The sequence below is a fragment of the Salvelinus namaycush genome, chromosome 2 (genome assembly GCF_016432855.1).
Source record: "Salvelinus namaycush isolate Seneca chromosome 2, SaNama_1.0, whole genome shotgun sequence".
NCBI lineage: Eukaryota > Metazoa > Chordata > Actinopteri > Salmoniformes > Salmonidae > Salvelinus > Salvelinus namaycush.
The window spans coordinates 69,639,195-69,654,101 of NC_052308.1; the positions used below are offsets into that span (position 1 = coordinate 69,639,195).

Here is a 14,907-nt window from a genome sequence, read left to right on the forward strand (position 1 = left end):
TATGATCTTTGTCTCCATTTGCAGTTGCAATCCATAGTCTGGCTTTTGGAGCAGTGGCTTCTTCCTTGCTGAGCAGCCTTTCAGGTAATGTCGATATAGGACTCGTTTTACTGTGGATAAATATACTTTTGTACCTGTTTCCTCCAGCATCTTCACAAGGTCATTTGCTGTTGTTCTGGGATTGATTTGCACTTTTCGCACCAAAGTACGTTCATCTCTAGGAGACAGAATGCATCTCCTTCCTGAGGGGTATGACGGCCTCGTGGTCCCATGGCGTTTGTACTTGCGTACTATTGTTTGTACAGATGAACGTGGTACCTTCAGTCATTTGGAAATTGCTCCCAAGGATGTACAAGACTAGTGGAGGTCTACAATTTTTTTTCTGAGGTCTTGGCTTATTTCTTTGGATTTTCCCATGATGTCAAGAAAAGAGGCACTGAGTTTGAAGGTAGGCCTTGAAATACATCCACAGGTACACCTCCAATTGACTCAAATTATGTCAATTAGCCTATCAGAAGCTTCTAAAGCCATGACAACATTTTCTGGAATTTTCCAAGCTGTTTAAAGGCAGAGTCACCTTAGTGTATGTAAATGTCTGACCCACTGGAATTGTGATACAGTGAATTATAAGGGAAATAATCTGTCTGTGAACAATACTTGGAAAAATTACTTGTGTCATGCACAAAGTAGATGTCCTAACCGACTTGCCAAAACTATAGTTTGTTAACAAGAAATTTGTGGAGTGGTTGAAAAACGAGTCTTAATGACTCCAACCTAAGTGTATGTAAACTTCCGACTTCAACTGTAGCTACCTCAATTACCTCATACCCCTGCACAGTGACTCGGTTCTGGTACTCCCTGTATATAGTCATGTTTATATATTTATATGTACATATTCTTATTCCATCCCTTTAGATTTGTGTGTATTAGGTAGTTGTTGGGGAATTGTTATATTAATTGTTAGACATTACTGCACTGTCGGAACTAGAAGCACAAGCATTTCACTACACTCGCATTAACATCTGCTGACCATGTGTATGTGACCAATAAAATGTGATTTGATTTGTTCGTTTTACTCATTATTGTTATTCGTTATTCACAGTGTTTTTAGGGTCACTATTTCTATTTCCTTTTTTATTTTTTATCTTTAACTCTGCATTGTTGGGAAAGGACCGCGTACGCAAGAATTTCACTGTCAGCCTACAGCCGCTGTTTACGAAGCATGTCACAAACACAATTCGATTTGATCCCTCTCCATCTCGCTTTATCTCCCTGTCTCCCTCTCTCTCTCCCTCCCTCCCTCTTTCTCCACTCTGGGCTCATAAAGTAGTCCTTTATTCCTGACCCCAGACAATGGGAACCCTTATAGCCTAGCCTTGCCTTGCCTAGCGCAGCAGTGCAGTACAGAACATCCAAAGAACACCCACAAGGACGAGAGGGCCGAGAGGAACGAGGGGGCCGAGGGCACTGAAGCTATTCAGCCATCCATCCTTGGAGATGGCATATCAATAATGCTGTGTGGTCGAGATGTGTTTCAATCAAACAGTCCTCGGTCCGAGCTTAAGGGATTCTACTTTGGGCGACCTTCATTTTGAAAGCTCTGGCAGAGGGATACTGTATAATTTACTGAGCGGAGTTGAATTGAATACGGGCTGCCTTGGTTCTGGCTATACAGTAGGCTTTTGTGAATGTTATTCAAAGGGCATCAAATATATCAACTATGCAAGTGGAATTTGACTACGTAAGTGGAATGCAAGGCAAAATATGTGAATATCCATATGTTTTTATCAATGTACAATCTCAAATATTCAACTGAGAAAGATTTTTCAAACTTCAATCCTGGCATTAACATTCCCCGAAACCTAAATATTCCGTCAGAAGCCATGGTCAGTCAGAGAGACTTGCGAAACAGAGGGAATGAGAGGGATGTGGAGAGGAATACAAAACCGGAGGAGAGCCTCATAAAAACATCAGTCAGTCTGTTAGTTCCCTCCTTCAGAAGAAGGCTTTTAAAAAAGACCAGCCTTGTGCCAGACTGAAGGACACAGGCCCGTTCGCAGATGCCTCAGAGGTTCCTCAAATGACAAGGCTACTCATCATTAAGGAAGGGACTTTTTCCTAACTGGGAAAAACTCCACTTACTAATCACAACCTAAACTAAAACTTGCGAGTTTTGATATGTTGAAGATCTATGCTGGATTAAAGGGGTTTTCAGTGTCACTATTACTATAAAGCTGGTATAAGAAGCAATAGAAGCTCCCATCAATGTCTTTGGCCTTCCCAGTGCCCATGAGCAAACTTAGTTCCTGTTCCAACTGGTTTCCTTTCAGACGCCTGGAAACAAAATAGTTGACTAACTGGTCATAACTGAAACATAAGTGGAGAGTCACTATATTAACGTGACTGTAGACAAGCCAGGACGGTCCAGTCATGTGCCTGACTAGTGTTAATGACTAGGATGAGTTGTTTTGTAATCAACAGGATGTGGGAAGGTACAGAAATGTCACGCCCTGACCTTAGAGAGCCGTTTTATTTCTCTATTTGGTTAGGTCAGGGTGTGATGTGGGGTGGGCATTCTATGTTTTGTATTTCTGTGTGTTTGGCCGAGTGTGGTTCCCAATCAGAGGCAGCTGTCTATCGTTGTCTCTGATTGGGAATCATACTTAGGCAGCCTGTTTTGCCACCTTAGTTGTGGGTAGTTGTCTTTGTTAGTGGCCTGTATAGCCCTAGTAAGCTTCATGTTCGTTTTTGGTGTTTCTTGTTTTGTTGGCGACATTCTTAATAAAGAAAAATGTACGCTCACCACGCTGCACCTTGGTCCGGTCATTTCCCTGACGACGTTCGTGACAAGAAATGAGTTTGAGAGCAATGGAAGGTACAATTTTCCACAGACTAGAGGGGACTTATTTACACTACATATTAAGTAGTTAGAAGTTTTTACTCTATATATATCAAGTCAAGCTGAGGTAAGTACAAAGTGTGGGAGTGAGTGTGTTTTTTCAGAAAAAAGTATTTTCTTCCTCTTGGCACTGATTGTGTCGTTTCATTCACACTCCCCACACAACAGTCCCTCTTCCTTTCTTTCTTTCCTTCCACCTAATCTCATCCCTCTCTTTCTATCCCGTGCCCTGTTGTTAGATAGGGCCGTGCCCTGTTGTTAGATAGGGCCCGTGCCCTGTTGTTAGATAGGGCCCGTGCCCTGTTGTTAGATAGGGCCTGTCCACTTCTCAGGTGAAGTGAGAGAAAAATCTTTCAATTCTGGCCTCACGTAACCCAAACTGAACTACTGATGAGGAACAACAGAGAAAAGACAGAGACAAAGAAGGAGATAGAAAGAGAAATTAAGAGAGAGAGAGAGAAAGAAAGAAAGAGAGTGAGAGAAATAAGGAGAGAGAGAGAAAGAGAGTGAGAGAGAGAAAGGTAACTTCCAAAAATCTGTGAACGATCTGAGAGACAAGGCAAGAAGGGCCTTCTATGCCATCAAAAGGAACATAAAATTCGACACACCAATTAGGATCTGGCTAAAAAGACTCTGTGTACAACGTAAAACACCAAATAATGCATGCAGAGCAGAATTAGGCCGATACCCGCTAATTATCAAAATCCAGAAAAGAGGCGTTCAATTCTACAACCACCTAAAAGGAAGCGATTCCCAGACCTTCCATAACAAAGTCATCACATACAGAGAGATGAACCTGGAGAAGAGTCCCCTAAGCAAGCTGGTCCTGGGGCTCTGTTCACAAACACAAACAGACCCCACAGAGCCCCAGGACAGCAACACAACTAGACCCAACCAAATCATGAGAAAACAAAAAAATAATTACTTGAAACATTAGAAAATAATTAACAAAAAAACAGAGCAAACTAGAATGCTTTTTGGCCCTAAACAGAGTGAACACAGTGGCAGAATACCTGCCCACTGTGACTGACCCAAAATTAAGGAAACCTTTGACCATGTACAGACCTTGCTATTGAGAAAGGCCACTGTAGGTAGACCTGGCTCTCAAGAGAAGACAGGCTACAAAATGAGGTGGAAACTGAGCTGCACTTCCTAACCTCCTGCCAAATGTATGACCATATTAGAAACACAATTTCCCTCAGATTACACAGATCCACAAAGAATTCAAAAACAAATCCAATTTGTATAAACTCCCATATCTATTGGGTGAAATACCACAGTGTGTCATCACAGCAGTAAGATTTGTGACCTGTTGCCACAAGAAAAGGGCAACCAGTGAAGAACAAACACCAATGTAAATACAACCCATATTTATGTTATTTTGTTTGCACATTTGCACATTGCACACTATTTGCACATTGTTGCAACACTGTATATAGACTTTGACATTTGAAACGTCTTTATGCTTTTGGAACTTTTGTGAGTGTTATGTTAACTTTTAATTTTTTATTGTTTATTTCACTTTTGTTGATTATCTATTTCACTTGCTTTGGCAATGTAAACATATGTTTCCCATGCCAATAAACCCCTTAAATTGAGAGAGAGAGAGATAAATAAAAGAGAAAGAAAGCGAGAGAGCCAGAGTGAGAAAGCGAGAGAGAGGGCGAGCAAGAGAAGAGGGAGAGAGTGATAGAGAGAGAGAGAGAAATTGAGAGAAAGCGAGAGAGCGAGAGAAAGCGAGAGAGCGAGATAAATAAAAGAGAGAGAAGGACAGAGAGAGAGAGAGAGAGAGAGAGAGAGAGAGAGAGAGAGAGAGAGAGAGAGAGAGAGAGAGAGAGAGAGAGAGAGAGAGAGAGAGAGAGAGAGAGAGAGAGAGAGAGAGGAGAGGAGAGGAGAGGAGAGGAGAGGAGAGGAGAGGAGAGGAGAGGAGAGGAGAGGAGAGGAGAGGAGAGGAGAGGAGAGGAGAGGAGAGGAGAGGAGAGGAGAGGAGAGGAGAGGAGAGGAGAGGAGAGGAGAGGGAATTAAAGAAAGAAAGAGAGAGACTACCCTCCTCTGCCCTGTCAAAAATGACCAACCCTTTCATTGAAGCTGAGAAATTGGGGGGAAATAATCCAAATGATTAAAGTAGGAGATGGTTCCCTGTTGTGAGATTCTAGTATCACTTGAAATGAAAAGTCTCTCTATTACCAGTTAATAGCTTCTTCTCTGCATTGGCAAAACACACACACACACACACACACACACACACACACACACACACACACACACACACACAAAGACTACAGTGGGCACCCACTAGCACTAATATACACTGCTCAAAAAAATAAAGGGAACACTTAAACAACACAATGTAATTCCAAGTCAATCACACTTCTGTGAAATCAAACTGTCCACTTAGGAAGCAACACTGATTGACAATACATTTCACATGCTGTTGTGCAAATGGAATAGACAAAAGGTGGAAATTATAGGCAATTAGCAAGACACCCCCAATAAAGGAGTGATTCTGCAGGTGGTGACCACAGACCACTTCTCAGTTCCTATGCTTCCTGGCTGATGTTTTGGTCACTTTTGAATGCTGGCGGTGCTCTCACTCTAGTGGTAGCATGAGACGGAGTCTACAACCCACACAAGTGGCTCAGGTAGTGCAGCTCATCCAGGATGGCACATCAATGCGAGCTGTGGCAAGAAGGTTTGCTGTGTCTGTCAGCGTAGTGTCCAGAGCATGGAGGCGCTACCAGGAGACAGGCCAGTACATCAGGAGACGTGGAGGAGGCCGTAGGAGGGCAACAACCCAGCAGCAGGACCGCTACCTCCGCCTTTGTGCAAGGCGGAGCACTGCCAGAGCCCTGCAAAATGACCTCCAGCAGGCCACAAATGTGCATGTGTCAGCATATGGTCTCACAAGGGGTCTGAGGATCTCATCTCGGTACCTAATGGCAGTCAGGCTACCTCTGGCGAGCACATGGAGGGCTGTGCGGCCCCACAAAGAAATGCCACCCCACACCATGACTGACCCACCGCCAAACCGGTCATGCTGGAGGATGTTGCAGGCAGCAGAACGTTCTCCACGGCGTCTCCAGACTCTGTCACGTCTGTCACATGTGCTCATGTGCTCAGTGTGAACCTGCTGTCATCTGTGAAGAGCACAGGGCGCCAGTGGCGAATTTGCCAATATTGGTGTTCTCTGGCAAATGCCAAACGTCCTGCACGGTGTTGGGCTGTAAGCACAACCCCCACCTGTGGACGTCGGGCCCTCATACCACCCTCATGGAGTCTGTTTCTGACCGTTTGAGCAGACACATGCACATTTGTGGCCTGCTGGAGGTCATTTTGCAGGGCTCTGGCAGTGCTACTCCTTGCACAAAGGCGGAGGTAGCGGTCCTGCTGCTGGGTTGTTGCCCTCCTACGGCCTCCTCCACGTCTCCTGATGTACTGGCCTGTCTCCTGGTAGCGCCTCCATGCTCTGGACATTACGCTGACAGACACAGCAAACCTTCTTGCCACAGCTCGCATTGATGTGCCATCCTGGATGAGCTGCACTACCTGAGCCACTTGTGTGGGTTGTAGACTCCGTCTCATGCTACCACTAGAGAGAGAGCACCGCCAGCATTCAAAAGTGACCAAAACATCAGCCAGGAAGCATAGGAACTGAGAAGTGGTCTGTGGTCACCACCTGCAGAATCACTCCTTTATTGGGGGTGTCTTGCTAATTGCCTATAATTTCCACCTTTTGTCTATTCCATTTGCACAACAGCATGTGCAATTTATTGTCAATCAGTGTTGCTTCCTAAGTGGACAGTTTGATTTCACAGAAGTGTGATTGACTTGGAGTTACATTGTGTTGTTTAAGTGTTCCCTTTATTTTTTTGAGCAGTGTATATCCTGTTACCAGTGCCTTAATGCATTCATAAACTCACTGAGTTAGAAAACACATTACAGTGTACTCTAAATGCAATTAAGGGTTGTATTACCTTACTCATTCAACCGAGGCCAAATATCTTTATTTATGCTACACATTGGTCCTGTGTCACCAATACACAAAAACCTTAACCTTAAAGAGAGGTCAGAGGTCAAAGGTCATGGGATATTCTACACGTGTACAGAGTGCTAACTACTTCTGGTGCTTTTGTCTACCTACACGGCTTGGAACTCTCCACCCTCACAGTAGCTGGAACTGAACCCACAGCAGGGGCCTTCTCCACACCACACTGTAACCATCTGTGCCATCGGGACAAAGTCAACTAGCTCCCGTCCTCTAAAACCATTACGTCAGCCGTTGTGAATAACAGTTGTGCAGCTTCTGCCTGTGGATATAGAGAGGTGCTGCCCAGGGATGGAACAGACGAATGAAAGAGACGGAGAGATGAAAGACAGACGTTTCCAGTGTATATCCTTTCTCCTGGCATAAGGGCTTAGTTAATAGTTAATAACATCCCCTTGTGTGAGGGTATTAAGAGAAGACTAATGGTTGTTGCCAATGGTAGTCTCTCTGACTACAGCCGTGTGTCTCAGCTTTGAGGTGGAAGCTTTGCCCTTAATTAACCACAGATCTAGGATCAGAGTATCACATCCCAAACATCTAACCTTCAGGAGGATTTAAAGAAACATCTGACCCTGGACTAGTGGTTAGGGGCAACTTGCCCTACTCTTGTGTCTATCAACGACATGAAGAGATCCTCAAAGCCAGCTATATTAACAGTTGCATTGCCAGATGTGCTGGACTGAAAACGAGTCATTATTAGCCAATATCAAGGTTTTAACAGGTCTCTCTTGCAAAACATAGTATGTCAGTGAGACAAACCTGCATAAATAAATGCTGAATAAATAAATAAATGCATTTGGTTGTGAATGCTGCTTTCTTAGTCTAGGGGACGTTTGGCCTCTTCACCGAGTCTGAGGACCTCTGCCCTTCTCAATCAGAAAAGCTAACAAAATCAATCTTTCTGTTGGTGACTGAGTGGTTCTGTGTGAAACCATCCACAACCCATTAGAGGCCATTAGCTCCCAAGCAGCAATTTGAACCCCTCCTCTGTGTGTGTGTGTGTGTGTGTGTGTGTGTGTGTGTGTGTGTGTGTGTGTGTGTGTGTGTGTGTGTGTGTGTGTGTGTGTGTGTGTGTGTGTGTGTGTGTGTGTGTGTGTGTGTGTGTGTGTGTGTGTGTGTGTGTGTGTGTGTGTGTGTGTGTGTGCGCTCACCTATATCTCCTCATAGCCTACATTTCAGCAGTGGAACCAAGATACAAACTTCCTCAGTCAACCCTTTTTATTATTCTACCTTTGCTTTATTACACATTGGGAGTAATTACTTCCAAGGGGGAGGCTATATTCCATTGCACCCACTGGTTATCAATGGGACCTTTGAGGGTCGGAACCTTCCTCCCCTGATTGAAAGATAATTTCCTGTCAGGCTGCACACTAAGGCTATTGAGATCAACCCAAGTCTTTCTCTATGTATGGCTCTTTTATATTGACCAGAATGACCGAGAGACCCCAAGACCTATGCTGCTACTCTGCCTATCAGCTTGTAAAGAGCAGGGGTGTAGAGAGTGTATATACATATATACACACACACACACACACACACACCTCAACCTGCAGGGTTTTTACTGCAGCAGCCCAGCTCCCATTCCAAAGAAAATACAGGTCTAAACTGAAGGGTAGTTTTGTCATGTTAAACACAAGAGTCATGTAAGCTTATATGTGAAACGCTCCAACAGTCACCACACACACACGCGCACATCACCTGAGAGTCCCTCGGCAGGCCGCTATAAAACATGCTACAGTACATTAAATTACTATATAACAGCCTGTCAGCTCCTTGGCGTTTTGGGGCCAAGGCAGAGATGAGATGTGTGTGTGTGTGTGTGTGTGTGTGTGTGTGTGTGTGTGTGTGTGTGTGTGTGTGTGTGTGTGTGTGTGTGTGTGTGTGTGTGTGTGTGTGTGTGTGTGTGCGTGCGTACGTGTTGTAGCACTACTGCGTCTCTGAGGCTACAAGAGATACAGACCGTACCTCTCCCCCACTCCCAGACCAATTACTAAAACTCACATTGATTCATTGACTCAACCATGTGTGGAGAATAGTAGTGCAGACATGTTTTTACAGAATAATCCCTCACAACGCTTGGAGTATAAAGGGACAGTGAAAGCATACAATTTTGAGATAGAAAAATAGAAGTTCTGATCTGCTATGATTCTGTCTCAATAACACTAGATGTTTGGATAGAAATACATATATCCACTGAAGAGTGGATTGGGGCGGCAGGGTAGCCTAGTGGTTAGAGCGTGGGACTAGTAACCGAAAGGTTGCAAGTTCAAATCCCCGAGCTGACAAGGTACAAATCTGTCGTTCTGCCCCTGAACAGGCAGTTAACCCACTGTTCCTAGGCCGTCATTGAAAATAAGAATTTGTTCTTAACTGACTTGCCTAGTTAAATAAAGGTCAAATTTAAAAAGTGTAGGAGAGAGTCAACATTACCTGAAGGTCAAAGAATTTGCTGTATCTCCTGTAGATTATGTGGGAGGTGTTGTCAGAGTATGTGACATTGATGAGATACACCTGCAATGAGAGAAAGCGCATGGTTAACACTGTAGACCCGGCATACCAAGGCAACAACCCCTGCACTTCAAAGGTCAATGACACGCACATATATCTGTCAAGGCGTAAAAGCGGGGGAACATTATGGTGATCTCATTCACCTTCTCTACACATTGACCCTCTGCATTTCCTGCCCCAGCCACGAGTTACAATTACAACAGCCATTCCCATTCAAGTGGATGGGGCTTTGTTCCTTCCAGTAACTATATTTATATGATAGATGACGTATAGAAACCGACCGTTATGTTCCAGACCCGGAGGGTTGGTAATGTAATTGATGCTGATATCATCTCCGCTTTAATCTAACATACCGGAACATAGGAAAGATATCAAGGAGTCTGGAAAATTCCCCTAAGAGAGGTCAGTAAGGAGGGTTGAATGGGTTGGACCTCGGGTTTATGATGGATATCTACAGAGGAAGTGTTGTGCCAATATACAGTAGGATATCTGGTGAAATGGCTATTTGAAGTCACAAAATAGCAAGCAACAAACATACGTTTGAAACGTGACTGTTAAAATCAAGGCTAACTGCTACTGAACATAGCCTTTCACAGTTCTAATATGCTATAGTACTGAGGACATTGAGGTTAGGTCACAAACCTAAACCATTGGCCCTTTGGCTTCATTGTTCTCAGCCCAATCTCTACTACAAAAACACACAATTTGTTTAAGTTCATAGAGTTTCCAATCAAAAAGCATGTCAAACATGTTCACATCTGGCGTTTACTCAAAATCGGGGCAAAGATTGCTATCAAAAACAGCCATTGTCAAATAATTGACAATCAAATAAGATTTTGTCAGCCAACCAAATAGGCTAAATGAAGCTACAGCACTGTGTAGGCCTATGGTTTGTGTGTGAGAACTAAATGTCGTCGACTTGTCAATATAGGAACAATTCACCTCATGAAATATTGCCATCTTCACTGTGCCTATAGATGAAAATCACCTCATGATATGTTGGCCATTGAAAATCAAGTTCCCTTTGTGATGTGTCAGACACAAGTGTTTCCCTAATTCCCTGGCCTACTAGCACAGCTAACCCTCATCCTAATACATTTTACACACTGGTCCCTGCAGCAACCTGCCAAGAACAGTCATAACAGCTAGCCTTAGAAGAATTAGCCCAAACAAAAGAGACCTGACGTAAGAGAATCAGCCACTTGAAACAAAATACTCTTCCAAGAACAAAGCTCTGTGTTAAAAGGCCTTGTTGCTGCTGGAATGACACCAGCTATTGCTGGCTAGCTTCCAACGCTAGTGTTTTCACAATTCTCACCCATGGAAATGTTACGCTAACATCCAAGCCAATGGAAGTATGTCATGCTAATGCTAAGCTAATGACTTGATAGTGACTCCATAGGGTTAGTGTCAACGGCTTGGTTTGATTTGTATTGTGTTAGAGAGTAGGGGCTCCAGCACTCGCCTTTTCACTCCCATGGAAATGTTATGCTAAAATCAAAGCCACTTGAAGTCTGTTATGTTATGCTAATGACCTGTTAGCGACTCCTATGGCAATGTCCACTTGAAGTCTGCCATGCTATGCTATGCTAGCTAATGATGCGTTAGTGACTCCATAGAACTTCACTCTTTCAATGGCTTGGCTTGATTTGTATTGCTGCTGCCAAAGTCAGTGGTGCTGGAGGGTTGGTGAATTTATTTACTGGAGTCTTTACAGAGTCTGTAGTCAGACAGTTAAGTTATTCTGTAAGTACTTCACATGTTGTGTTCCACCTTCAGTGAAGTAGACTATCCTTTATCAGAAACACTATACATCACCAAACAGAACTAACAAGAAACTACGTAATGAATCAAACCGGAAAGCCAAAACTAAGGGAGGTTAGATGAATGAAGAAAGTGTTAGTGCATAGCAATCCACATAGATATGGACTTTATCTGACACCATTTCCCTTGGAGGGTCTGGAAGAGCTGCATGCTGCATGGTGTGTGTGCCAAATACCTCTCAAGTCTGTGTGTGTGTGTGTGTGTGTGTGTGTGTGTGTGTGTGTGTGTGTGTGTGTGTGTGTGTGTGTGTGTGTGTGTGTGTGTGTGTGTGTGTGTGTGTGTGTGTGTGTGTGTGTGTGTGTGTGTGTGTGTGTGTGTGCCAAATACCTCTCAAGTGTGTGTGTGTGTGTGTGTGTGTGTGTGTGTGTGTGTGTGTGTGTGTGTGTGTGTGTGTGTGTGTGTGTGTGTGTGTGTGTGTGTGTGTGTGTGTGTGTGTGTGTGTGTCTGTGTGTGTGTGTGTGTGTGTGCGTGTGTGTGTGTGTGTGTGTCCACCTCAAGCAAGTGTGTGTGGGCTTGCCCTGACTTCCAGAGAGTGGGTGTGTTGTTCTATAAATGCTTTTGACCTGAAAGGCATGTTGTCCTCCTCCCTCCTCCACCACCCGATGCCACTTGGCCGCTTAATTTGACCGTGGAGCAAAACCTCTCTGGGATGTGCCAACAGAGGGAGGGAGGGAGGGAGGGAGACACGAACTTAGTTATAACGATCCCATCCCAACCAGCAGAACAGATGGATCTGTCCTCATAGGAACCACAATGAAAAACAGAACTAGTCTATCCACACCACACACAACCCACGCCCAAAATACCAAGCTTAAACCTAATGGCCTCGTCCAACCTAAAATAGACTATATCATCCCTCAGGCAGTGAATGGGATTGAATGTGAGTTAACAGCCTAGTACAGCCCATCACTACCTGAAAGCAAAACAAACCTATACTGTAGGTGTCACCTCAATTATATTTCTGGATTGACATAGGATTGACTGTGAAGAATAGTGCTGTTTGATAGCTTGAAAAGTTTTTTTTTCCAATCGACTATCAGATGATGGTAAAAAATTCCAGCAACGTTTTAAAATAGCATGTCGATGCATTGCAGGTTGACTCATGGTTCAAGTACAGCCAGTCGTGAGCGCCTGATGGTCCACACAGCCAAAACACTCTGAATCATTATTTTAGGGGACCAAACACACACACACACATAAAGTTACTCACTAATTGTCAGTTAGAGGGAGTTAGATTTGTTTTCTAATGTTACACAGGTTTAACACATTTGAACAACACAGCGTTATAAGAGTGAGTTGTCTTCACAGCAACAGAAGGTGTGCTGATGGAATCCCAGATGGTGTGTAGTCAAGTGTTGCTGCATCGTTCAAGTCAAGATAAAATCCTGGCCTTGCCATACGGTTAGACATTCTTCAATAGTATGCATGACTGGGCAAATCAAACAATGTTGCAATTTCAAAACAGAAAACAAAAGAGACAATGTAGACAAAACAAAAAGTTTACAACATTTATAAATAAGTTTATACATTACCTTTACTGCATTACACCCTCTATTCTACTACACTGTAGTTCCTTGGTGTCCACATTACCAACAAACTAACATGTCCCAAGCACACCAAGACAGTCATGAAGAGGACACGACAAAACCAACTGCACCATCGAGAGCATGCTTCCATCACCGCCTGGTATGGCAACTTCTCGGCCTTCGACCAAGGCACTACAGAGGGTAGTGCGTACGGTCCAGTACATCACTGGGGCTAAGCTTCCTGCCATCCAGTACCTCTACACCAGGCGGTGTCAGAGGAAGGCCCTAAAAATTGTCAAAGACCCCAGCCACCCTAGTCATAGACTGTTCTCTCTGCTACCACACGGCAAGCGGTACCGGAGCGCCAAGTCTAGGTCCAAGACACTTCTAAACAGCTTCTTCCCCCAAGCCATAAGATTCCTGAACATCTCATCAAATGGTTAACCAGACTATTTGCAATGCCCCCCTTTTATGCTGCTGCTACTCTCTGTTATTATCTATGCATAGTCACTTTTATAACTCTACCTACATGTACATATTACCTCAATTACCTTGACTAACCGGTACCCCCTGTATATAGCCTCGCTATTGTTATTTTACGGCTGCTTTTTAATTATTTGTTACATGTATTCATTTATTTTTTGTATTTTTCTTAAAACTGCATTGTTGGTTAAGGGCTTGTAAGTAAGCATTTCACTGTAAGGTGAAATACCTGTTGTATTCGGTGCATGTGACAAATAAAAATGTTATTGATTTGTACTTACAGTACACAGAGAACCCAGACTTAACACTATTAAACATTTCCTTCACTCTGGCAATCCAGTCGTAAACCTGTACTGGCTGGCACGCTAGCCGTAGCTTCTAAAGATCAGCTGTTACCATCAGACCCACTTCTTGGTTTGGCAACATTTAACAGCTAGATGGGTGGGTGAGATTTATGGAAACAATGGACCCAACCTAAATCGTAAATTACTGTAGCAGACTACATAATATATCATATAAATAGGAGGTTAAGGTAATTCGTTTGGCTATAAATGGTGATTCAGTTCATTAATGTTATTTTAAGTATTTATAATAGTTTATTACAATCTAATTACATGCATTACTCTCTGGATACCCCGTGACATCAGCAACCAAAGGAAATACAGCAACGATATATTCTATTCTGTCTATTCAATTTTTATGATTTTCTATTCTTCTGCACTCATGTCAACAGCCAAAGGGGTTTGATGATACATTCAAAAACAAAGAGGGAAAGTACATGCATGTACAAATACAAATGAATCAACCAAGTTTGTGTCCCAGACACCCAGTGTCCCAGATCTAGCAAGAGAAAGCCCTTGTTCGTCATCATCTCTTGCTGTGATGCAAATGGTTTTAGCTTGGGAGACAAACGTCTCATTCATGTCCGGCATTTCGGAGAAAGACGAATAAGAGCAAATTAGATCTCTGGTTATTTCCATGAATCAACCGTGAATCATAGGCTACACAGCTATGATTAGCTTAGTTATTGTTTGACAGCTTTTATTCAGCTTTTCACAAATTACTCACCTTTTCCCACCACATGTAGTGACTAGCAACCACAGTGTAGGACTCTGAATAAACCAAACTATAATAGTTTATGTCTACGAATGGAGAAAATGACTTACTGTCTCTGTAGAACCCTTGCGTTTCCCAGTTTCCCAGTTTAAGAGTGAGGGAGGCTGAGCGGAGGGCTTGGTGGAGCATAGGCTGTGGGCCTAGCCACAAAATTACACCGAACCCCGCCTAAAACACTATACTTAACCTAACGTCTAAAACAGAAATGCATTACATACTGCCAGCCAGATGACTTTTATATGGATTATGCGTGGGGATTGAATGAAGTACAAGGATGGAAAAACTATTCGCTTGAGAATAGATCTAAAGGGAAATCCACTTTCCATAGTAACCACAACTAAGCTAATAGAGACAGATTTATTAAAAGAACAGGTGAAAAGAGGTTACGGACGACAAGACAGCTTGAAGACGTGCGCATGTGTGTCTGTGGCACCTTAACTGGGGAGGACGGGCTCATGGTAACAGCATAAATGGACTGGTATCGAACTCAACAAGCACATGAGAAG

The 14,907-nt window shown here is 43.4% G+C and overlaps 1 protein-coding gene across 1 annotated transcript in view; it reads right to left on the reverse strand.

Moving 5' to 3' along the window:
• LOC120027734 (SH3 and PX domain-containing protein 2A-like) overlaps positions 1-14,907 on the reverse strand; it is a 121,248-nt gene that overhangs the window by 100,851 nt on the left and 5,490 nt on the right. Inside the window, exon 2 of the mRNA XM_038972739.1 lies at positions 9,375-9,455. Coding sequence (XP_038828667.1) covers positions 9,375-9,455 — 81 coding nt within the window. The remainder of the gene's footprint in view (positions 1-9,374; positions 9,456-14,907) is intronic.